This window comes from Alosa pseudoharengus, unplaced genomic scaffold (assembly GCF_046254945.1).
Source record: "Alosa pseudoharengus isolate Yale_2024_CS ecotype anadromous, Long Island Sound unplaced genomic scaffold, YU_APseudo_1.1 YU_APseudo_1.1_scf_8, whole genome shotgun sequence".
NCBI lineage: Eukaryota > Metazoa > Chordata > Actinopteri > Clupeiformes > Clupeidae > Alosa > Alosa pseudoharengus.
In genome coordinates, this window is record NW_027468870.1 from 14,782,344 (window position 1) to 14,808,606 (window position 26,263).

The window sequence follows — 26,263 nt, forward strand, 5'->3', positions numbered from 1 at the left end:
AGTGAGCATAGCCTCTGAGGCCCCTGTGCATATGACACACACACACACACACACACACACACACACACACACACACACACACACACACACACACACACACACGGGGGCAGCAGTGTGGTCCCTGTTCCGGTGGGATAGAGAGAGAGGGAAGCAGCCATCTTCCTTTGACTCCCCCATGTTTATTTCCTGTGTGTGAAACTGCGCCAGTCATGCACCAGATCTGTCTCAGGTGTTACTAGTTTTTCCCCTGATGTAGGACTGTCTGTACACATGTGGACGTGTCTATTTATGTGGATGAAAGAGCTCATTCATATGCATCTGCAATAAGATTCCAGAATTACAAATGTAGATTCAGAGGATAAACTACTTTGATGTTAAAATGGAGGTGTGGCACCTTTTACTTTGAATGTATAATTGTGTGTGCGTGCGTGCGTGCGTACACGCGTGCGTGCTGGTTAAGATGTGTGTGTACACACTCTGTAGCTCACAGTAAGAGGTCCTTGTGTTATCTATGTGTGTCTTGTGAGTATGGTTGTGTGTATGTGTGTGTGAGTGTGTGTTTGGGTGTGTGTGTGTGTGTGTGTGTGTGTGTGTGAATGTCTTTCAGTGTGTGTGTGTGTATGTGTGTCTGCGCTCTGCACATGGCCAGCAGAAACCAGCTGTGAGTCCAGATGCTACCATCCCCCCCACCTGCACTGTCAAGCTAACAGCCACTGGGACACACACACACACACACACACACACATAGAGGAGGCTGTGAGTGGTCGTTGGCTGCCGTCCCCAGGCCGTCCTGCTTCATGCCGCCAGTCACAATGTCACCAGCCAGTGAGCAGGCACAGCTAGATACAATCTGACTGCTCTCTCACACACACACACACACACACACACACACACACACACACACACATACACACATACACACACGCACAGAGACACACACACACATCACAAGCCTCTCCCCACCCCCTTAGCGCCATGTGAACATGATCACAAGTGACGGCAGCTCTTGTTGCTCACTTGGCCATCACAACCAGCCAGAGTGAGGGAGCGAGGGATAGAGAGACGGGGGAGAGGAGGAAAAGAGAGAGGGGGAGAGACGATGTGACGGCAAAATGTTAACAAAGTCAAATAGCTGTCGGGTGCTCATCAAGGCTAATTAAAACAAGCTCTGAATATTCCGTATTAGCTATAATTATTACACATCACTGTTGTGCATTTTTAACAGCTCTCAAGGGGGCAGGCACTTGCACTTAAGAATTTTAAAAAGTTTTCTTAAAAAAATCTCATATGGGCAGTTAATTTTGTTTATGTCACACTGCTGAGTCTGTGATCTCTTCAATATTGTACGGTCATCAACAGCCATCAACACTGAGGTCTGAATATCTGATTAGTACATGCACATACACACAAACACACACACACACACATACAGATTGAGGGTTTAAATCACCTGAAGGTAACAGAGGTGAATCATCCCAGCTGACTCTCTGTCATGTAGCACAGAGCACAGAAACAGTAGAGTTGAGGGGTTGTCACAATGATTCCTCTGAATGCTCAGCAGGGGATAAAAAAGGAATATACAGGAAACGTGTGACTGCCACAAGCAATACCTCCATTTATGCCCCACACATTCTTGGGGTAGACACAGTCTAACACACACACACACACACACACACACGCTCATACACACACCTGTCTCACACACTCTGTGCCCTTCTCTGCTCTGCGTCCCCACAGAGATGACCCCCAAGACCTCGGCCAGCTGCAGCCCCGCGCCCGAGTCTCCGGTGAGCTCGGCCGAGGAGTCGGTGAAGAGTCAGGACCCCGGCGCCGCGCCTCCCCCGGCCCCAGCCTCCTCGTCCACCACCGCCTCCGAGCAGGGCGAGGCGGCCGAGTCGCAGCCCGGCACGCCGCTCTCGCTGCCCCTGCCACTGCCGCTGCCCGGCCCTCCGGGCCTCACCATCCAGGAGATGGTGGCTATGTCCCCCGAGCTGGACACCTACGCCATCACCAAGAAGGTCAAGGAGGTGCTCACCGACAACAACCTCGGTGCGTGTAACCTCATTCAAGCTGAGAGCTGAAAGTTGTTTTCACGGAGTATAAAACCGTGTTGACGTGATGCACACGTCATCTGTCACTCGTCAGTAGACTACAAAACAACAGGGACATCTCACTGTCTAGTCGAGGCTTTGTATATAGTATTGCATTATTTTGTGTTCAGTGTTAGTTATGGATGTTTCATTGCATTATCACAAGGTTTTTTTTTTATTTGTTTGCATTTTTGTATGATCATGATCTACAATCATACATTTTATTTCACATATACAATAAAAATAGATCATAGAATATATTTAATTAATACATTTTCCATACCCTATTATAATATTTATCATAGTGTACATATGTACATTTTAAAGTATGTATATTCCACATAGTGCTTTCTTAAACACTTAGTGATCTCCAACCCTACTATCCACTCCCACGCTGTTCCTCATGGTGTGCTTGAAGATGGAGCGTTGTATACTTTTCCCCAAATCGCTCGCAGCAAACACTGCCGGCTTTTTTCATTCCCACTGTTCCGGGCTGAGTGTCTCAGCCAGCCAGAGGCGCTTTGTAAGCTATTCCTCACCCCACTTAAGTCATTGTCTTTAGACTGTTTTAGTAATGCAGAGACCTTGCCAGGGCATTTATTTCAGTGCTCCTTTGTGCCTGTTGGACATGTCATCTAATTGTGTGTCTGTCGTTTTGTGTTTGTGTGTGTGTGTGTGTGTGTGTGTGTGTGTGTGTGTGTGTGTGTGTGTGTGTGTGTGTGTGTGTGTGTGTGTGTGTGTGTGTGTGTGTGTGTGTGTGTGTGCGTGCGTGCGTGCGTGCGTGCGTGCATGTGTGTGTGTGTGCGCGCGCGTGTGTGTCTTTACTTGGCCCTGTGTGTGTGGACATGTTCACATGGCTGTGTGTGTGTGTGTGTGTGCAGGCCAGCGCCTGTTTGGTGAGAGCATCCTGGGCCTGACCCAGGGCTCGGTGTCGGACCTGCTGGCGCGGCCCAAGCCCTGGCACAAACTGAGCCTGAAGGGACGCGAGCCCTTCGTCCGCATGCAGCTTTGGCTCAGCGACCCCCGCAATGTGGAGAAGCTCATGGACATGAAGCGCATGGAGAAGAAAGGTATACACACACACACACACACTATCTCACACTCTTACACACACACACACACACAAACACTCCCCCTCTCTCACACTCTCACGTACACACACACACACACACACACACTCTCTCTCTTTCTCTCTCTCTCACTCACTCACTCACTCACTCACTCACTCACTCACTCACACACACACACACACACACACACACACACACACACACACACTCACCCATCCTATTTCCTCATAGTTCAAGTGTGTTTGTGTTTTTATAACACACACCTGTGATGTGTGTTTTTTTTGGACGTGGAGCGTTGTGGCTCATGCTCAACCCGACTCTTACGCCCTCATTGTCTTTTTTTTTGCATAAGTGTGGAGAAAGTGTACATGCAGCCCACAATGGCTCTGGGCTTATTAGAGAACCGGGACACTCTTCTTGGGCTCCTTTCACTGGGCGCATGAGCGTGTAGTGTGCGCATAGTGGCCGGGCACTCAAGCGTACTGGCAGAGTGGTTAATGGGACGGCCCGTTTCTCTTTCGAGATACAGGGTGTACTTTTTCCCTCTGTGTCTCCTTCTCGCTCTCTCTCTCTCTCTCTCCTTCTCTCTCCCTCTCTCTCTGTTTCTCTTTGTCTCTCTGACTTTCTCCTTTTCTTCCTGCACAGAAAGTCAGAAAGAGGATATGTCCACGGGCCATATCCACACAAACAACACTGTGTGTGTGTGTGTGTGTGTGTGTGTGTGTGTGTGGCATGTATGTCTGCGCATGTTTCATAACATTTCTGCTGCATCACTGGCTGTGAGATGTCTCATTAGACATAACTAACCTGCATTGTGCTTGCCCTTGCCTACTTGCTTTATAAGCCTACATCTAATGTCTTTCAGATTAAACAATGTCAAGGCTCCTAGTGTCCCCACACTCACCAGTCTCCAGATCCTGTTGCCACTCGTTTCCCTTTCATCTCTGTGGGAGCTCAATCTCTCGTCTAGCACAACAGCGAAAGCACACATCAGTCAGAGCACACTGTTGAAGGAATGTCCTCCGGTAGCCAAAGAGCTATTTAGATAAGTTAGCAAACACTCTTAGTTTACCTTCATTCAAGTAGCACGGCTCCAGCGTGTAATGATTTACCCAAAGCCATTTACTGGCGAGCAAAGTAAACTGATTTATCTGGCATTTGAACGTCCTTTTAGGGGAGATGAAAGTCATTTCCTCTTGGGCTGTCGTGATTGTGTGAGAGGGCACAGACCTATTACAATTACATAATATAAATTCCAATATTTTCCAGGAGGAATTATGACATAGTCATCTTCGGCATCATCGTTATCATGATCATCAACAATATGTGATTCGATTTTAATTATTAGTCTATCACTGTGGTGTTTGCTAGTATCATGATAATCACTTCATGTGAGTACATCTCTGTCTGGAAACAACCAACAGTGGAAGTATTTGTTTGAATAGAGCATCCTCTGGTGGACATCCAGTGTAATTGATTTTCAGTAAAAAATATTAACAGGCTGACCCTGTTCATATTATAGTTTCTCTTGTAAAATACTATTTTGATTGTGTTTGTTAGCAATCATTGCATTCCCATCCAATAAAGTAGGTCTTTGAATAGATTGTCTCTCAGCAGGTGACTCAATTTAACCTCCTCAACACCTTTGATAATTAAAACGTTTGGAATCTGATCAGTTGCATTTGGTGGGCTGGGGAAACGGGTGGGCCTATATGTCTTGATGTACTGCATAAGTTCTCCTCAGTATAGTCTGGTGCCTTGTGTATTCCTGCTGGATTATTATGATCTTTATGTTATGCTTAGGCACAGCACAACAGACCAGTACATGACCTCGTTTTGAATACGCTGTGTCCTTTAACATCTACTTTATTAGAAGTTAACGGTCTCTCTCTCTCTCTCTCTCTCTCTCTGTGTGTGTGTGTGTGTGTGTGTGTGTGTGTGTGTGTGTGTGTGTGTGTGTGTTTGTGCGCCCCCTGCAGCCTACATGAAGCGTCGCCACAGCTCAGTGAGCGAGGTGATCCCAAGTGACGGTGGCGTGTCGTCTGGGGACTTCGGTCCATCCTGCAGTCCCCAGCAGCATCTGAAGAAGCCGCGTGTGGTGCTTGCCCCAGAGGAGAAGGAGGCCCTGAAGCGCGCCTACCAGCAGAAACCCTACCCCTCGCCCAAGACCATTGAGGAGCTGGCCAGTCAGCTCAACCTCAAGACCAGCACCGTCATCAACTGGTTCCACAACTACAGGTGAGGGATCGCCCAACAGCTGTGTGTCCTTCACGTTTCATATGGCCAACATGTGTTTGGATGTTTCCTCTTTGAAAGGGTTTGAGATTTTTGTGCGTGTTGACTGCATTCCATACATGAATTCAAAGTATGGTATACTTATCTAGTATACAGTAAATTAAAGTATTTTTATATAGCGCATTTCTTAGCACAGAGTGCAACCCAAAGCGCTTACACAGAGACACAGGACATAAACAAAACAAATTAATAAATAATTACAAAATAAAACAAAATGCCAGACGGAACGGCATGATTCGCCAGTGTACCTGTAAGCACAGACATTAAGACGGGAACAAACAAATGAACAAATCATAAAAATAAATAAAAATAAATAAAAATCCATAAGTAAAATTAAATCAGTTCATTGGTTAGGCCTACTTCTATAGAGTGGTATACAGCACTTAGTAAACATGTATACTTAGTAAATGATGAGTAAAATGAGTAAGTGCTTATCATAGTGGTCTGGTGTGGCATGCTTCTCGCACAAGCACTGTTGTACAGCAACCACGGTAAGAGTGTTCAAAATGGATCCTCTGGCATTTAGTGATTTAGGGTTGTACATACATTTAGTTTTGTGAAACACTCATGTGATTGTTGTAAGGCGAGGAACTGTTCATGCTTCAGCTGTAAAAGATAGTGAATGGCTCTGCCTCAGTGTCTGATTTTGGATGCGCCTCTCTTACCCAACTCCACCGTCTGCCCCCACCCCCCCACCCCACCCCTTCCCTCACAGGTCCCGTATCCGCCGTGAGCTTTTCATCGAGGAGATCCAGGCAGCAGCAGGAGAAGGTGGGGCACGTGCGGCCGAGGGCGAGAGCAGCTGCGACGGCACCGAGTCAGACAGCGGCGGCGGCGGAGGTGGCAGTGGCAGCGTGGGCGCGGAAGACCGGGGCAGGAGCCTCTCCAGCAGCCCCAGGCCCAACCACCACCACCACCACCACCATCACCACCACCACCACTCCCAAGCCCACCTCTCGGAGGACGCCCTTACCACCACGCCAGGGACCAGCGACAGCTCCAAGTCCGGCGGGATGGAGAGTCTGTTCGCCGGGGCCATCGCCACCACCATGGCCGCCTCCACCACAGCCACAGCCGACAAGAACCCAAAGGACAGCAGCGTGCGGCGGAGGAAAGCGGCCAACCTCAACAACATCATCCACCGGCTGGAGAAGGCCGCCAACCGCGATGAGCTGGGTAACGAGTGGGAGTTCTGAGAGAAAACAGAAAGAGATAAGAGAGAGAGAGAGATGAAAAGAGGGGGGGGGAAATAGAGAAAAGGTTCTCGTTTAGTTTTCTAATCTGCCTAAGGTCAGACTTTTCTGGAGGGTTTGTTTCAGTTGGAGGCAAAGGAAGGAGACTAACTTGTTTCCCAGTCCTGCAGGATCCAGGGCTTGGACCAATGGAACTCTTTAACATGCACAAGGCATCACTCATCCACAAATCTCCACGCATTCAACAGCTAAAGAGAGTGGAGACAAAAAAACCTTTTTGATGTGTGGAAATGGAAAATCCATGTAGTGTTTGCCTTTTTCTAGAGAAATTCAGGAGACATATCTTCCCTTATGCCTCCTGTCTGTGTGTGTGTGATAGTTTGTCAAAGGGAGATGTTCAAAATAGTCTGACAAGAAAAAGCCAAACGTTTAAAAAGAAGAAAAAAAAGTGGAGACTTCCTTTTTCCACAAAGCCTTCCCCTCACTTCCCACCTCACGCCATGTAATGGCTATGCAAGTTTCACGCCAATTCTTTTACGGTTCAAAATTTTTATGATTAGAACATTTTCATCGAAGAGAAAAAAAGAGAATCTTTTATAGCAGAGTTTGCCAGTAAGAGATTGCAGTCTGTTGACTCTAAAATACACTGCTTTGAAATTCTAAATATATAGGGTGGCAAGTGATATTTAGAAATAATAACAAACTTTTTGAAAGATGTAGTTAAAAACTCACTTTAAAATCTCACATTTCTGAAAAATTTCACCAGGAAAATGCAATAGTCAGGAAACCTGTCGTAGCTGGGTAGTGTTACTTCATATGGCATGTAGAGGGCTCTGAGGTTAGAGTGTTGTTATTTTCATAGCTTTAATGAACTCAGAGAACCAAGAGAGACTGTTTCATACACTCCATCTTAGGCCAAAATCAGGAAAAAAAAATTATTGAAAAAGATTTGTACAGTTTGTGGAGGAATTGTTCCCTGTTTTAGATATTTTTAAAAGAGAGAGAGAAAGAGTGAAAAAAAGTGTACGCTTCTTGACCTCACTGAGCGACCACACCTTAGACACCTCAACCAGGGCAGGCAGGCAGGCAGGCAGGTTACGGATGCACCGCATCACTTTCTCTCTCACACACTCACACACACACACACAGACACACACACGCTGTTCATTCAGTAGCACCTAGCTTACCTGCTCTCTCAGCACTTAGCAATACACAGTGTCTCTGTTTTGCCAAAGGTTTCGAGAACTCCAGCATGTGCAAAAGTAATCAAACGGTCCTGAACTGCTCAAGTAGTTTTCTTTCTTTTTTTGCACAGGCATACCTAAGGTTTTGTACCTTTCCCTAGGCTAGTAAAAACAGAGCCTGTGACTCAAAAGGGAGATGAAGGTGCATTTCCTGTCAGGCAGCAGGAAGAGCACCCTCCTCAGAGAACTCGGGTCCTTCCAGTCTGTCAGGCAGCAGGAAGGACACCCTCCTCAGAGAACTTGGGTCCTTCCAGTCTCTCCTGTATGCATTCTGTCAGTGTTGGCTCTGGTGAGTGAGTGGACACCTTCTTTCCTTTTTTGTGTGAGAGAGACTTCTGTTTGAGAGCTAAAAGGACCCAATGCTGTCCATAAAAAAAAATCTCCATGTTTGTGTGTACACCATTCTCCCCCATGAGGACGGACTGTGATGCCTCTCAGCTGGCAGAGGATGAAGCCAGTGGATTGGTGGTGCACAAGAGAGAGAGAGAGAGTGGTCGGAACGCTTTCTGGAATCGCTTGGGTGCTCAGGTGCCCGTGATGCATGAGGTCAGGATAAGATCAGAGGTCACCGGAGTCAAAGTTACAAGAGTCAGCATGGCAACAGAACGGGGGAAAAAAACGAACCCTACCAAACAACCCCCACCACCATTCCCTAATCTCACAGAGTCTGCCTGCCCACTGCCTCTCCTATGTGTGTGTGCGTGTGTGTGTGGGTGGGTGGGGGGACGTATATATTTTCTAGGTCTGTGTGGTTTATACTTGTATATATGTGCACACATATCAAGTGTGTAACTGCCACCCTGTCTGTCTGAGCTCCTTTAGCAGCTACATGACTTCGTACACATTAGGTTACATTCATTTTCTCATTGTAAGAGACTCACAATAGTTAACCCCTTTGTTCTTTTGTTTATTTTGGGTGTTTTATCGATTATGTTTTGTCTATTTATAGATGCTGTATTTTACATATTAATGTCTTATTCTGATTTTAATTCTGTTATTTTTATTTTATGGAAGGGACTATGTGAGGTCAGGTTACACTTTTAAAGACTGCAGGCAGTATATGGCTTATACTTGTGATCCATGTCTGTTTTATGAATTCAAATAATAATAATTATATTGATAGTGTCATGTATATTATATTTTAAATGAGCTGGATGAGTAACACAGTGTTCAGTGTTGATATATCATCGTAGATGTATGCATTATTATGTTGTAACTGCTCCCTGTCATTTAAACTTTTTTTTTTGTTTTTTCTTCTTTTTGTCTTTATCGGTAGAATATATACCTGTAAGAGGGCTGCAGGTGTTTGTTAAGAGTTCCCTCACTCAGCTGGTGGCAAAGCCGCTCACCTGGTCAGAGGCTCGGCCTGTTTAAACCTGTGCTGGGCCAGAGAGCTAAGGAACAAGTACACGGCAAAGAACCCAGGCTAGCAACCCGTCAAGAGCTTAATGGACAAAACTTACCCCGAGTGGTCATTTGGCTCCTTAACGTTGTGTGAGAGTGGCCTCCGGGTCGTTTCCCAGCTGTGCCCTTTATTTCAGTATGATTTGATCTGTGAGAGGATCTCACCTGATACTGGTGCTGATTTTTTTTTTTTTTTTAGTTATTATTTGATTTGCTGTTCGGCTGCTTCCGTGAAGAATGGAAGAAGCTGCGAGTGTCTTTCAAGCACTAGCTCACCACGAGACTCATACGTATCACGCCAATTACAAGCTCACATGCAATACACTAGTAAGAAGCACTTAAGTGGTTACTGAAAGTTTTCGATAAATGTATGCTTGTTTTTATTATCACTTAGAACTGACAACATTGGTTGTTGCTTTGAATTTAACTACTCATTGATAATTTGAAATTCATTCTTTTTTTATTTAACCTTCAAGGTTATATTCTCTGCATAATTATGTGATAGTTATGCAGTGGTACATGAATTGCATAAGAATGCAAAAATGAAGTACAATATACTGACGATATACTGAGTTTAGATGTAACACGTCCTAATATAATGCCTTAACACCTGCAGAACAAATATGAAGCACAGAAGTCCCCAACTGAAACACTTAAAAGGTCAAAGGTCATTTTTCACTGATGGTGTTGTCCCACAATGGTGCGTGTATGTCAAAAAATATGTCCCTGTCAGAAAACATCCAGCTTTACACTTTGCTTTATAAGCTAGTTACTGAGGGCTGCTCTGAAAGACCGTTGTGAGACGTACAGTAAGTCCTGCAAAACAATTGTTTTTAGTAATGTGAGCAAACAGCCATTGAAGGATGTGTTTGAGTCCCACTCGAAGATGCCTTACTCATTTGTCTAGCCCCTTACTGCATGGTTGAAAACCTATGTCTTCCACCTGGCAAAGCCAGGCATTGTACAGTGCACAGCACATCAGAGGCACGCCATGTCTCCATTGCCACCTGGAAACTCAAAGCTACTGAAAAGACTTTCTGAACTCTAAAGCACAGAGAGATCTCAAAACACCATTTGCGTTCTTAGATACCATTCTGGTCTTACCCAAGATTGAAATTAAATAACAACATGGGAAGCAGTTGTGATGGAGGGAGCTAGTTAAAGGATCTACAAGAACCTTTTTTCATAAAGCGCAAATTCCAGTAGAATTTGGCATCTATAGTCCTATGAGATTTCTTACAAAGCTCATAAAAAGCAGTGTGTTGGTTGTTGGACCAGTAAACCAAGGATGGTATAGGCACAACAGAAACAGGATACCTCTTTACTTTACTTGTCTGGTGCCGTCAGTCATCTTAAAGTGAGGTTTGGGCATTGATGACACTGAAATGCAAAGAGATGGGATTTCATAACAGTTACAAAACGAAAGTTACATTGGCCCATTGCATGGGTATCGATAGAATTCCAAGTTGACTGTAAAAGTAAAAAACAATTACAACACCCAATTCAGTTTAGCCCCAACAACTCTGTCATGGCCTTCTAATAGATCAATTGTTTGGTAATGTGGCTGGACACCTCTCACATACACTGCCCTTGCTGAAGTGATAGTGAAAATGTGAACCAGATTACAAAATGGTGCTTGCAGAAATAAAATTGTATCATTCATGGAATTCAGTCAAGTCTCACAAGAACTGGACCAACTTTTGGATTCTGAGGCAGGAAATTTCATACCAAAAAGGTAGAATCTAGCTATAGGTTCAGCCACTCCAAAACACTGGGCTCTTTGAATCGGAAACACACATCAGTGACTGACCCATACAATGCTTGCAGTGATGGAGAATTTGCGGTCGAACCCAGATGGCACAAGTTTTCTGCCATGTCGCACTCAGAATATTTTTGGTTTCTCTCAGTTTGTATTAGACAGCCACATGTCTCTCCCTCTCATCACCTTGTCTCCATCACATGACTCAGTCATCTCTGCTGGTGTGTGTGTGTGTGTGTGTGTGTGTGTGCCAATTCTTGGTTGCAGCCGGGATGTGTTGGAGTGTGATGGCGCTCATTGACAGAACAGTATAGAGTGACCGTTCCACACCAAAACACTTTGCCTCATCACATCCATAGTGATATCTCTCATCAGATTCTTTTGATTTTTTTTAGTGTGTTTTCTGCAAGTTACAAGCAGCATGTTAAAACCGAGGCATAGCATAATTTCAGTATTGGTGCCAGTTCTGTAAGTTGTGGTTATAAGTATTTATGCTGTGTTCAACCCATTTGGTTTGTTTTCATTTTGTTCCATCTTGTGAGCGCTTTTTTTGTCTTTTTTATTTCTTTTTGTTATTTATCCCACACCTTGACATCCTCTTTGTAGATGCATTGCAAATTCACTGACGGGTAGAGAGAGCTGTGAGGCGTGGCATGACATTGGACTGGTAAACTAGACACCCAAAAGAACACTGGTTCACAAGGATAGTACTGCATACGTTGCTAGTGCAGGTTCTCCATCTGCTTGTCTTGAACTCTGTCTGTTTTCATCCTCACATGGAGAAAAACAATGTCCACTCCTCTCACTTGTTCAGGTAGACTGTGTACAATATTTGCAAAACCAATGTCTTTCGTTTTGGTCAAATTTCAGGGGATTATCCTTTGCAAATATTTTTCTATAGAATTAAAGTAGATTTCTATAGATACTATGGAGGATTTCATATTAAATTGTACAGAAAAAAAAACTATAACCTTGTATCCTTTCTTAACATCAGTAAACATTATCATTTTTTGTTATAAATGTAAGTAGTGGTAGATTTTGTAGTGAATTTTGTCCATATGAAGACCTCAAAGACCTCACTTTCCTTAAATCTTAAAAGGTGAACTCACAAGACATTATTTGAATATGCAGTTTGGTAGAGAGCTTTCACTGTACACATTGACCCTTCTTAAGTCATTAACATTTGTTCACCATTTTCCAGCACTACCTGTGATCACTCCACAACAGATTTCATGTAACTCCTTATTCACCTTGATTCAATGGGACACACCATCATAGACTGTTACATTCAGCTTTTTTAACACAAATAATGATGTGTGTGTCTGAGATTATCCAAAACGTGGAGGCTGAACACTTGAACATACAAATATTTGTCCTTTTTTGTGTTTGTGTAAGTGATACCTGTAGCCAAACACCATAGATGTAAACATTAAGATCAGCTGTCGTGGTCTCTCCAATCTGTGTCTCCCTCTTTTGATTCACATGTCACTACACTGATTGCATTTTTGCCATTACACAATCCCAGTCTTAGACATTTCATTTTAGCAGTGGATGAAATGTTTATATGGAGAGGGTAAATACATTTTGTTTATGGATATGTATGTATTGTTCAGAGATCATCCTCCAACACAGAATATATTAGTCAAAGCACACTGAATAGCAGTATATATTATTTTAACAAAAGACATGAATAATTTCTTTATATGTCGTAATTTGAAGTGTGAAATGGAAAGCAAAGGTTTCTACCAAATGTTTCTTCCCATCATCATTTAGAGGGACTCCTGTACCAAACCTTAATGCAGCTGAAACCATTAGTCAAAACTAATTTGTGCCATATATCTGTTCGCTTTTATGTGATATCAGAAACTGAAGATATTATAATTTATCCAGTCAACCAAAAATGACTTTAGTCGACAAAAACAGTACAGCGGTACATAGTGATAAAGATTGTGACAAAGAGTTGTGTGGGCTGGGTACCTCCTGGTTGATTTCCATGGAGGAAAAAATAAAATGGGGCTTAAAAAGTGTATTTCTTTGAAAATGGAAAAAAACAAAAGGAATCAGTTTCGGGGTCTGCTTGTATGTATGTTATGTGCAACATTGTGTGGCTCGTCTAGGGCTAAATTATTTTCTTTTTGTCTTGTTTTCCCCTTTTTTCCTGTAACTTGGCTGGTCCTGTTGTTTCTATAAGCTCAGGTGGAAACTCCTTTTATCCTGTTGGTCTTTGTGCTCTCCCTCCAGTTAGCTGCACACTGCAGCTGTCTGCTGTTTTTCTACACGGAAAAAAGTATATATATATATAGATATGTTTTAAAGCTGCAGGATGTTAGTATTGATTCATCCTTTACGTGAAATTTAAAGAAAAAATGCCATTTTGTTTTTTTGGGATTGATCTCATTTTTTTTGTTTTTGTTTTTATTTGTTTGTTTTATTCATGTAATCACCTAGCCTGTTCTCAGCACTGTACAATGGTCCCTATCTGATACAGAAAAGCAATATCACTGTACGATACTCACTATGTATTTCTGTTGTTGTTGTTATTACTATTCACTAGCACCCTAGGTGTGATAATTGAAGTAAATATCTTTTATACAAACACAATGATTGTGTGGTGTGTGTGCTTATTTAAATACTGTCATTTCAAAAAAGTACAAAAAACATTTGAGCTTAGCTGAAATGATCCTTACATTTCCACTGTCTGATGAGAAATCAATCAATTTTAGCTGTACTGTGAGGGATAAAGTGAGCATCCGGTAAGGTGGGTTCCATCCTTATTTCAAAGATGGCTTAGCAGTATTGTGAGGGATAAAGTGAGCATCAGGTTAGGTTGGTTCCATCCATACCATTTCAAAGATGGCAGTTTAAGAGCAAAGTCAAACAGGAAACATTGGGGACAACAAAGACAGACAGGGGTGAAAAATTATCCACTAACTGGCTTGACCATCATTTGATTATCACTCAATAACCTATAGGATGACATCTAGTGACCTACAAGAAGAATGGCAAACAACAGCTAGGGCAAAGTGCAGTCAAATACTCCTGAAGTGTGCAGATTGGGGCTGGGCTCAATGTAGGGCAGAGCTGAATATTGAACTCAACCAAGCTGATCATGTCCCTTACTGCCTCAGTCTGTCATTCAAGTATACATTAGAGGTTTTCACAACGTTTGAGGCCGGCATTAAACAGGCTCCTATAGGCAGGTCTTGTGCAAAGCTAAATAAAGCCCTTCATTGATTAGACACAAAGGTAGAGCCTGACAGAGGGTTGCAAAACTAGAGTACAGTCATTTTCACTGATGAGTCCAAGGGCTAATTAATCAAGACGTGTACAATTTTACCCTGGAAGAAAATGTCTTTCTCCTCTAACAATATTCTGCTACTCTGAGGACTGCAGCCAGGTCAATCAAGGTGTTGATGGAGAAAACCTTGTCATGTCCAGCCCTATCAAGCCTGACCCCACTGAAAACATCCAGAATGAAATTAACAGTTTTCTTCATACGAAGTGTGAAAACATGGCATCTTCACACATGTTTTTATTTGATCAGTTGTCAACTTAGAAACTTAGCATTTTGCTGTGGTGGTAAAACAAATCCAGAGCTATCAATTTTGTCAAGAAACAAGACATCAATCATTATTGGTATTGATATACATAACAGCACTTAATTATAAAAATTCCCCTTCCAGAAAATCTGCATAAAATCTGCAATTTTCCAGAACCTTCTCATAATTTTCCAAAAGCAATTTCATCAAGAATCAAGACATTACTTATCTTTGGTATACATACAGCACCTAATTATAGTTTGGTATAATGGTGTTCGAAAGTTTGTGAGCCCCCTTCCTAAACATAAATCTGACCTGTGTGATCTTCATCGGAGCCATGAAACCTATTGTTAATAAAGAGCAGCAGTATTCGCTTATTTATTTTACTGACCAAATGATCCACAATTAATTGACCATTAGGAATAGGTATGTGAACCTCTTTTTCTAATGCATGGTGAGAAGCCCTTTAACAGCTTAATCAAACATTTAAAAACATATTGATCAATCCTGTACAGAGCTGAGGAATTCTGGACTGTTCTTCCAAACTATTTCACAGGGCTGCCATGCACCCTTGCTTCACATTCTGTTACTACATTTCTGTTTTGCTAAAAAGAACATCGTATTCAAACAAAGGAATATTTATCCTCAATTATTTGCTCACTTGGAATGTCCAAAATATTAAACGGGAGGGCACTAGCAGAGGATGGTTACGTTAATTCCTTCAAAACTCTCAAAATTCTCTCAAAACTTGAACAGCTACATCCTTAGATCAACAACGCGTACCTTTACTCAAGATAATCTTAAAACTGAGGTGAGCACACACTTACCCAAGTTTCCCCTAAATAAAATATGGCATACAACAGTTAAATTCATTTGACAACATGGATAGTTGCATTTTTAACTTCTCTATAGTTAGTGCTACTAGCATGTAATTAATGCTTTAGCAGACTTGGCTTGCTCTATCCCAGAGAATTAGCCAAAATTAGATGTGAGTTTGGGGGAAAATGTCACAAGTTGTGTTGACCTTGGCAGGTTGTCTTAGTTGTAGTTTGCAACATAATTATGACTTTAAATCATGCAGATTATATGAAAGATTGAGTTTGCCATCATTATTTTCACAGAGGAGTATGTCATATCTGTTTATATGTGTTGATTACTTTTATATTCACTTAAGTTGTTAAGTTTTAGATATGAAATACTATGCAAAAGTGTTTAAACGTGCTTTCCCAATGACACTAGTTATTTTTTTACCTAACAGCATGTTAGTGCAATAAACCAAATTCACTTAAATCAATTTCACCTTTTCCAAAAAGAAAGTCAAAAGAAGTTTCTTTTTGATGCACAAATGCAGAATATGGTTTAAGACAATGCCCAGTAGTAGGAAGTAACTTTAGGAATCTCTAGTCATACTCTACACACATTACGATGCTAGGGTTGGAAACATTCCCCTGTTGACAGTACTCAGATTCTCTTCACAAAGTGAGTCTGGTGAAACCGGGCTAGACCACATTCCCCACTCTGCCTAAATGAGTCTTTGGAGAAGTTGCCTATTGGAGGGAGATGGATTGAATGTAAAATGAAAAAAGAAAAGCAGATTAGAAATATCCAGAATATATATATATTTTGATGTACAGTGACAAGGGACATTACAGCTACACTTTCACAAGTTGTCAGTTCATCTAAAAAGGTGGTTTATGCTAGTGAGCTCTGTTTTGTTTTGCTGATTTTCAGCTAATATAAGGAATACTGCCTACTATATTTTGCAACACTTTGTAGTACCTTTGCACAGTACTGAGGATTCTAAGGACAGGATTACAGCATTGATCTGATTCTAACCATGCAATTTGCTTAAAATTAGTTATACTAAACATACCATATTCACCCTATGTCAATTTTCAAACAATTGACTGAAACAGTATTTTTATTTACATCTCAAACTTTAAAGGCTCAAAAGCTGTCAAAACATCAGGGTACAATTCTTGGGTTTATCAACATCCAATCTTCCTTTCATAAGATACAAACATGTCCAGAGAGTTTATTTGCCATTCAGTTTCCACTGGTGGCTTTAAGAGGCACATACTGTAAAATATAATTTTCTCATAAGGGCTAAAGTGTTTGTGCATTTTAAAATATATAAATAACTTCTTATGGATCTGATCTATATGCAGTCAATAAGGTTTTACATCACTCTTCCCCGTTCCAGAGCAGATTGTTTAAAAAAAAGGGCCAGTCTCGCACTTAAAACACTGATGCCACCATCCCCTTCACAACCATTCAGAAATGTATGAAGCTGCTTATTTAAATGCTGCTTGAGACCAATAAGTGGATACAGTAGGCTGGGGTAAAGAGACTAGGCACCGTCACAGCTTATTATAGACCTTGAATTCAACAACTAACTAGGCCTACTTAACAGATTTCACACTTAAAACCAGAGCTATCGCCATGGCTATAAGTATCCCGACAGAGACTTCGGACATTCCACCGAGCTTCTTCCCTTGCATACCCTGTTCTTTCTTTCGTTGCATCTCCTCTTGGCGTGTTCGAAAGTCTCTGTCTCGTTTGAGCTGCTCGCCATAGTGTGAGTTAATGAAATTATCAAAATCAAACACCTTTTTACTGTCTATACCAACAACAGAGGAGCTGCGGGATTTCGTCTGCTGGCCCGCGCCGCTACCCGATTCCTTGGGAGAGGGCCTCCTGGCCCCCTGCAGGTCGGTCTGTGTTAAGATACCTCGGTCATATTTCTTCCGTAGACTTTTGTTACCCAACACATTGTATGCCTCGGTAATTTCGGAAAATCGACGGGATGCTGCTTCACTTCCAGCGTTTTTATCAGGGTGGTAGATAAAAGACTGTTTATAATATGCAGTCTTAATCTGGGCCTGCGTTGCGGTAGATGCCACCTGGAGAATTTCGTAATATGCTGATTTGCTTTTGAACAGAGGTGTGTCGTAAAAACCATTGCTGCTGAAGCCTTTCCTGACCACTGACGAACTGGTAAATCCTTTTCTTCCGGTGCCGTATCTCATCGTGCAAAATGTTCTGATCTGGTCTCGCCTGGTACGGAAAATCTTTGGATTTATGGTTGCAGAACGTCCAATATTCGACCAAATGTTCACTCCATTCAGTTCGTGGGGTCTGAGGCAGAAGGTTCTTGTTGCGGTGCGGTCACATGGCAGTGTTTTGCCCTTCCAAGCTAAGCACATCCCTACATGTTCTACACATATGTCAAACTGTTTCCATGTCACAGGCGATCCATATGCATTCATGCAAGGAGACATTATTTTAGGACCAGTTCCATGTTGTTCTTGGGTAGTGGTGGGTAAGAGTGACTGACTGCTAACATTAGATCTCCGAGCTAACGAACAAGCTATCTTGTCGGTTTCCTTCAACGTAGCTATACCTGACAAGGCATCTTGAGGCCTAGCATTTCTGTGTCCACCTTTACAAACTGAGTCCAAGAATGAATGAGAGTATCCTGGTTTGAGAATTCGGTATGTTTTCCTCCACACCATTCTGACCTCCGCCATAGTGAAGTTGTTTGCGGCAGTTAGGACTAACCATTTCTCCTTTCCGGTAACTTTGACATAATCCAATCAAAAGAGTCTTTAGTTTGTGGTCAGAAAGAGTAATGACCAATAAGATTACTTTAAATGTATACCATGGCCCGATTGGTGCTCCTTATTTCTGACGTTGTTTAATCGTCATGTAATCTTTCACGTGTTGCGTGTTGGCATTGGGCGTGTTCCTCCAGTCAGGTTTGCGCTATGTCGTGGAAGTCTATGGTTATGTTTAAATGGTTATGGTATTTAGCAGATCATTAGATCCTAAGCGACATACAATGACATTAATAAACATTACATTAAAATAATAGTATAATAATATTCTGTGTATGAAAAATAATACTAGTAATAATAGTACTTTATCGTAAAAATCAAAATACCAATTTAATTAGCCTACTAAATAGAATTTAACGGGATAATACCCATATGGTAAAATAACAATACCCAAATTAGTCTATGAACTACCACCACCTGGCCTCTTAAATAGACTTCCTTTAAAAATCAATGGATTTCATTAAACATCTGAGTTTTCCCATTCATGCCACACTGTGCAAATCTCCTGAGCAGTTTTTAGAATCTTCATAAATGCTGACACAGTCAATCACTATAAAAGCCACATTTGATTGCATTAAGACATGCTCCACATTCCTCCACACTTAGCTGCAGCATAACCTACACAGCAAAGATTTATGTTCCTACAACTGATACAACTGTAGCCTACCACTAAGGTAAAACTGATTCAACTATATATTTTCTGAAAGCATACTCTAGATTCTAGGGGGTATATGCTTAGATGTGATGTAACATGAATAGAGACAATTAGTCTCAAAATGTGTTCTTCAAAAAGTTAAGTGTAGCCCATTCAAGTCCATGTTTTGACGTGGTGGCTCGTGCGCGTCTAAAATAAATGGAAGTAGGCTAAAATAAACGAAGTCGTTGTGAATATAACTTTCTACTCAGTTTACGGAGCGTTCTGCCAGCAAGCCAGCAACGAGCTGGTTGTTTTGCAACATATCAGAGGGCTTAAGCACGACAGTCCCAGAGGCTGGGGGGCAGTATCGTACAGTGTTCATCTGACAACTGTTAACGCCCACCCTCTGGGTAGCAGACCAAGAACGAAACGGGCGCGACATTTCAATATCATTTGACCTCGTTCGTTCACATTTTGTATAACGTTAGCACGAGCCGGACGCTGTGTTGGTGTGCATGCAGCAGAATGGGGCTGGCGAGACATCTAACGGAGAACCATCGGCGCTCTCCTTTCGAACACCTAGCCCGCTCCCCATGGCTACATCACGGGTAAGACGGTTTGCTCAGGAGGGGCGAGCGGTCCCTCAGCCAAGAGTGATGGTGGTATTTTCTCCGGCGAGCGAGACTGATAACCAAGAGGATGCTGCTATGTCGAACACAGAGTGCGAGGGCGATGAATACAGAAAACCAGCCATAACCGCACCTAGTCTGAACCTGGGCAAACCTCTTCGCACATTCAGCCCAGCACAGGAGGTAAGTACGGGCTTGACTTATTATTAGCAAGGTTGATTCTCAAATGGAATAGGCCACTGAACATGTCGTTATGTTCCGGTATTGTCAACATTTTAGCCGATTTAGAACACATGAAACGCTCTTGTTTTATTGCGTTATTTATTTATGTGCATTAACATTTCGGTTTCCATAGGCAACAGATACATTTGCCATGATGTTATTTTCTCGTATACTGGACTACCATTGGTTCAAGATGGTCTGTATCCGTGTAGTTGAATCTCATTGGCTTAAAAGCCCACAAGGCCAGCTGGCCTCCTGCTCTAATTGGCTCTCATCACAGGACTGTCATATTAGCTACCTTGAGGGGATTAACCTGGTTTAATCGTGTTTTGGAAGGCCTGTATTTAGGCCGTCTTGTTCAACGATGAACAATGCTTATGTAGGCCTACTCCATACTGTATCAAGATTCCATAACATTGACACAAATTATTTGCCAGTGTAGGCCCTACACTTTGGGATTGATGTGAGGAAATATTATGTAGACTGCCACTATGCAGAATGCCTCTGCAAACTAATTGGTCGTGCAAAAAAAAGTGCAATTGCAAAAAAGGTTGCTTCAAGGCCAGGTTTAAAACTTAAGCCTGATGAAACGGTCACATTCTTCACATTTAATGTAATACCTTAAACAAGATGAATGCAATACAATGTGGGGGATAATATATGCCTTTTCATGAGACCTGCAGAACTCAAAAGCAGAGCTCTGAGCAAAAACTGCAAACTCCACATTTTACATACAAAGACACAGACAAATTCCTTATTGTTTTTTCTTCTTCTTTATAGCAATGTAATTACCTATAAAAGATACCCATTTAGATGTTTTTTCTTCCATGTCTCTGTTTTACCGGCCCGGCCATGCACTTAATTTCTTTGTGCTGCTGTTTACTTACAGTTTCCTGAGGTCGTCCCTCTAAATGTGGGTGGTACACACTTCACCACTCGCCTGTCCACCCTGCAGCGTTACGAGGACACCATGCTGGCTGCAATGTTCAGTGGACGACATCACATCCCGCGTGATGCAGAGGGCCGCTTCTTTATTGACCGGGATGGGAAATATTTTGGGTGAGAGGGGTCTCTCTGAACATGCTATGGGGTAGCCTAACAGAAAAATTAAACCATTGGATTCCAAAGCATTATTATCTGTGCAGATGTATAAGCAAGCCAATTACAAGCAAACTAGGAAGTGAACAAAAATGTAATTTTGGTTTCTTTCATGCTAACTGTGGTGTGTACATCTGTTGGTTTCGTATACCTTACCTGTGCTGTCATGTCTGTTATAGGGATATTCTCAATTTCCTGAGAGAGGGGGAGTTACCAAAAAGAGACAGAGTTCGCGCTGTGTATAGAGAGGCCCAGTACTATGCCCTCGGACCACTGCTGGAGAGCCTAGAGGATATTCAGCCGCTCACTGGGGAGAAGGTCCGCCAGGCCTTCCTTGACCTCCTGCCTTACTACAGAGGTGAGCACTGCTTCTTGTGGATCAAGTGCAAAGATCTTCTGTTCATTGACAACAAAGACCCTCTGCAGATAAATGATCAGGCTGACTTAGATCATTCAGAAATTTACACAATTGGTTTGTGTTTGTTATATTATCATAATAATAATAATAATAATAATAATAATAATAATAATAATCTTTATTTGTATTGCACCTTTCATACACAGAATGCAGTTCAAAGTGCTTAACATTTGAAGCATGTTACACAGAGTAAATAGAGTCAGTCAGTCATTATCAATCACTCTTCTTCATTGCTGTTGCCGTTTATGATCCAATCAGCAACATATCAGAAATATAGAAAATAACATGTAACACAATTATAGAGAAGAGTCAGTCATTCCTCTTTGTTGCTGTGGCCGTTTATGATCCAATCAGCAACATATCAGAAATACTATTATACTACTATAAATATATAAAGGCTTCGCTAACAAATGCTTAGGCTAACAAATGCTTAGTTGATGTGGACTCTAAGCAGCCAGCTTTAGCATGTTCTTAGCATATTTCGTAATTATTTGACTTTATACACAGACGTATGGCAGCCTTATGCAGACGTATGGCAGCCTTAACCCTTTACCCCCCACAAACAAACATGCCATATGGCAACTGTGGCAAGGAAAAACTCCCATATTCCAGGAAGAAACCTTGAGCAGAACCTGACTTAATAGTGAGAGCCCATCTGCTTCTGGCTGGCTGCGCCCTCCAATAGCAGCAGGTCTGAAAAAGTAGTATACAAGATAAGATGAGTTAAAGGAAAATTCCGGTATTTAGCACTTTGAGTCCCTTTTCTGGATGAACTAGAGTGGTGGACACCGAAATTTTGACGATTGGTCCTGTCTCGACTTTTCTGACTCGTTTTGAATCGCCTTTGACTACTCAGAGTGGCTGCCAACAGTCATACTCAAACATGTCCTAAAACAACCCTTAACGTTCGTTTTCAAAACTGTGCAACTCACCGAGTGGTTAGTGGTGTTCGTTGATGTTCCAAAACAGTGGTCCCCAAACTTTTTCTTCCGAGGGGCAGCTCACTATGCCTGGCTCTAAGAGAGGGCCAGAGACTCGGAGGATATCAACCATAAATAGCTTAGTGCTGTGAACAACAGCAGTCTAGCTTAGTTGAATATTCCATTACATTTAATCATAGGCTACTGCAATTTAATACCATTGCTAGCTGTGTTTATGTTGCCACCATGCCATATCAGTGTAAAATGTAGCTCAAATGAAATAATACTAATAAAAAGACATAGCTCAAGTTGTGAACAAGCAATATCCTACAAATAATTTAAAGTTATCAAACTATGACAGTTTTATGAAGTGCTGGCAAACACATCTGAAATGACCACCATTCTAACTTTCACTCACCTGATGAGAACTTTGAACTCTGTATGAACATTTGAACGTGTGAATAAAAAATAGAAATAATTATCCCAGAAAGTCCCAGAAATATGACTTGAATAGAAGTTAGTTAGTTATTAAGAAATAATTAGAATACTTTGAGCACTGATACAATCAGCATAGGCCTCTTACATTGTTTGCAGGTAGGCCTACATTTCATTCCGTTTTCGATGGCAAACGCGAAACAGCGCCAAAACAACCACCAGTGGGCAAAAGGAGTATTACATGTGTACTGTTAAGATTCGCCATAGAGAATGATGGGGAAATTACGGAGGTTATAGTTTGACGACGTCGTACTCCTATGCGGGCCAGATGCTATATACCACGGACATGTTTTGGGGGGCCACCCAAAATGAGTTGGCGGGCCGTAGTTTGGGGACCACTGTTCCAAAACAAGTAGGAAATCATTTGACCTGGTGTGCCAAGTTCCCCAGATTACTAAGAACAATGTCTCGCTTTGGTTTCAGTCCAACCAAAAGTACCTCTGTTTTGTCATTATAGTTTTAAAAATGTTTTGCTCATCCACTGATTAATGGAGGTTAGGCATGCGGTGAGGGAGCAAAGGCCATCTGGGTTAGTTGGCTCCACAGAAATATACAATTGGGTATCATCTGCATAGCTGTGGAAGTTTACATTATGCTGACTTATGATGTTTCGGAAGCATGTATAGGGAAAAGAGCAGGGGACCAAGGCAGCTCCACATGATCTCCTAGACTAATATAAAAATCTCTGCCAGTAATGTAGGTTTGAAACCAGTTTAGAACATTATCAGAGAGACCCACCCACTTTGCAAGGCGGTGAATTAGAATGCTATGATCAACGGTGTCAAATGCTGCACTCAAATCTAGAAGAATAAGGATTGAGACTTTGTTTGAGTCAGTAGCCAGTCTAAGATCACTGACTATTTTTACTAGAGCCGTTTCTGTGCTGTGATTTGATCTAAAACCTGATTGGAATTTTTCAAGGATACTATTTTCGTTGAGGAAGGTATTTAACTGATTACAAACAACTTTTTTAAGTACTTTGCTCAGGAACAGTAGGTTTGATATAGGGCTGTAGTTGCTCAGGATAGTATGGTCAAGATTTGACTTTTTAAGTAAAGGTTTCACAACAGCTGTTTTAAAAGCAGTTGGAAATATACCTAATCTTTTTTTAATCATTTCTATTGAGGTATTTATTATCTTGAGAATAAAGGGAGCTAAGCTAATATATATATGTTTTTGAGGAATCTAGTAGGGTTGGGATCCAAAGCACATGTTGAGGAGCCGGTTTGAGTTATAATTTGACTAAGCTCAGACTGAGTAATAGTGTTAAAGAATCTTAATTTTGGGGGGCTGTTTTTGGGTGTACTATCAAATTCAATTAAATTCAACTTTATTTCGCCATGTATACAGAGATACTAGGAATTTGATTTGGTCTTCTCCATGCAGGCAACACAAAGTGCAACAGAAAGACAGAAATAAAGACAATACAAGGACAGACAGGGCCATTATGAGCAATAAATTAATAGGAATGTAAATAGTGCTGTGTTAAATACAAATAAAGTGCAATGAAGTCCAAGTACCTATGTTACCAATAGCCTCCCTTATAGAAATTACTTTGTTTTTGAAGAAGTCTGCAAATTCTTCGCATCTTAGAGAGGATGCCTGACTGAGTGCATCAAAAGGTGTTTAATGCAGTAGCCTATCAATGGTGGAGAACAACACCCTAGAGTTTTCACTATTTTCAGCAATTACCTTAGAGAAGTGGTTCCTTCTCTCATTCCAAATAGCTCTATTATAGGTCATAGGTCAGTTTGTTTTTTGTTTTGTTTTTTCTGTTCAATTTGTACATCTGGACTGGCAGTCAACCATTAAATAGACTGCATCATCATCATATTTACCTGACAATGGTCTGTGTACTTATTGTGTGTACTTATGTGAAATCGCCAGCTTCACAAGCATGGATAGTCAGGTTATTGCTTTATAATGCTCGACTGAATATCTTTCTATTAATATGGACACAGGAATTTCTCTTTTTTTACATAGGATGTCTTCTGACCCTTATGAAACATGAGGGAATTGAGGCACATTACAATACACAGAATCCAACATCTTTTTTCTCTCCACAGAGAACCTGGAGCGCATAGTGGAGATTGCCAAATTGCGTGCCATGCAGAGGAAGGCTCGTTTCGCCAAGCTCAAGGTGTGCGTCTACAAGGAGGAAATGCCCATCACCCCATACGAGCGACCACTCTTCAACTCGCTGCGGTTCGAGCGCACGGAGAGCGAGGCCAAGCTCTTCGAGCACCACTGCGAGGTGGACGTGTCGTTCGGGCCGTGGGAGGCCGTGGCCGATGTCTACGACCTGCTCCACTGCATCGTCAGTGACCTGGGCGAGAGGGGCATCACCGTGGACCAGCAGTGCATCGGCGTGTGTGACAAGCACCTCATCAACCACTACTACTGCAAGAGGCCTATCTACGAATTCAAGATCACTTGGTGGTGAGAGAGAGGTTGAGGAGGGGAACTTGGATCTTTACTCTTGTGGCTTTAGGTGTGTGCCTCTATAAGCAGGACGTCATCAGGGTCTGCACGCCCTCTGGACTCTGTGCAAGGAATTCTAGTAGCGCTACGCTTTAAGAGAGGAGCTGGCTGACCTGTTTGTATCTCCTCATTATTTAGTCTTTTAAATGGCAATAGCAAGCTTCCTTTTCCCTGGAGGAGTTGGGACATTAGTAACATTGTGTTTGGAAGCCCCTACAGTTTCATCTATCTTACTGTTTTCTGTTTGATCTTTAAAACGGCGGTTTTATCTTCCTCCATGTATTGTGGATTACAATGGTCATCTGAAAGTCTGTGATTGTGAAATGGTATCGTGTTAACTGAAGATGACTTTCTGATCTGATACATGTCTATATTGTGCAATCTATAAAATTAGTAGAGAAATCATTCCTAACTGGATGCAATCAAGAAAACTGGTTAATTGTGTTTATGTACATTTATATTTTTGTAACCTGTTCTATATATTAATTTTGAGATGAACATCATGCTAGAACTATAAACCACTTTGCTCAGTCTGTCTGTGCTAAGTGCAGTTAAAGGTATTTTCACATTTCGCCAATTTCAGGGAAAATACATACTGGTATTAAATAATTGAAAATACTGAAATATTGAGGGCTTTAAAATTAATGGTATCCATGGATAGTAGAATTATAATTTAATTGCTCCCTGAACTCTGTTCTACCTCTAAAATGTATGGGACAAGAAAGAATTAAGAGATAAATACCCTCCCCCCCATGTATCACTTCATTGCATCAATTTGCAATATATACTACCGGTCAAAAGTTTGGGGTCACTTAGAAATTTCCATTCCACTCCATTATAGACAGAATACCAGCTGAGATCAGTTGCATTGTTTTTTTTTAAATCAGGGCAGCAGTTTTTAGATTGCATTATGTGCTTACATAATTGCAAAAGGGTTCTCCAATGTTTTCTCAGTTTGCCTTTTAAAATTATATCAGATTAGTAAACATAATGTGCCTTTGGAACATTCGATGAATGGTTGCTGATAATGGGCCATGTAGATATTGCATTAAAGATCAGCCATTTCTTTCTACAACAGTTGAGAACCCTTTTGCAATTGTGTAAGCACATAATGTAATCTGAAAACTGCTGCCCTGATTAAAAAAACAATGA

At 41.8% G+C, this 26,263-nt stretch overlaps 3 protein-coding genes across 7 annotated transcripts in view; 2 read left to right on the forward strand and 1 right to left on the reverse strand.

Moving 5' to 3' along the window:
- Positions 1–13,656, forward strand: part of cux1a (cut-like homeobox 1a) — a 117,693-nt gene extending 104,037 nt beyond the window's left edge. For all 5 annotated transcript variants that reach the window (XM_076274859.1, XM_076274860.1, XM_076274862.1 and 2 more), the window contains 4 exons: positions 1,738–2,049; positions 2,972–3,160; positions 5,140–5,398; positions 6,171–13,656. In XM_076274859.1, the coding sequence (XP_076130974.1) occupies positions 1,738–2,049; positions 2,972–3,160; positions 5,140–5,398; positions 6,171–6,651 (1,241 nt within the window). In that variant the 3' untranslated portion in view covers positions 6,652–13,656. The remainder of the gene's footprint in view (positions 1–1,737; positions 2,050–2,971; positions 3,161–5,139; positions 5,399–6,170) is intronic.
- A 2,841-nt stretch (positions 13,657–16,497) lies between these two features.
- dnajc30a (DnaJ (Hsp40) homolog, subfamily C, member 30a) lies at positions 16,498–18,215 on the reverse strand. Its single transcript, XM_076274613.1, has one exon. It carries the CDS (start codon positions 18,122–18,124, stop codon positions 16,997–16,999), a length of 1,128 nt encoding a protein of 375 aa, XP_076130728.1. The 5' UTR covers positions 18,125–18,215; the 3' UTR covers positions 16,498–16,996.
- A 741-nt stretch (positions 18,216–18,956) lies between these two features.
- kctd7 (potassium channel tetramerization domain containing 7) lies at positions 18,957–26,237 on the forward strand. Its single transcript, XM_076273795.1, has 4 exons — positions 18,957–19,660; positions 20,589–20,758; positions 20,977–21,155; positions 24,697–26,237. The coding sequence occupies exons 1-4, from the start codon at positions 19,364–19,366 to the stop codon at positions 25,071–25,073; spliced, it is 1,023 nt and encodes a 340-aa protein (XP_076129910.1). The 5' UTR covers positions 18,957–19,363; the 3' UTR covers positions 25,074–26,237.
- The last annotated feature ends 26 nt before the right edge of the window (positions 26,238–26,263 follow it).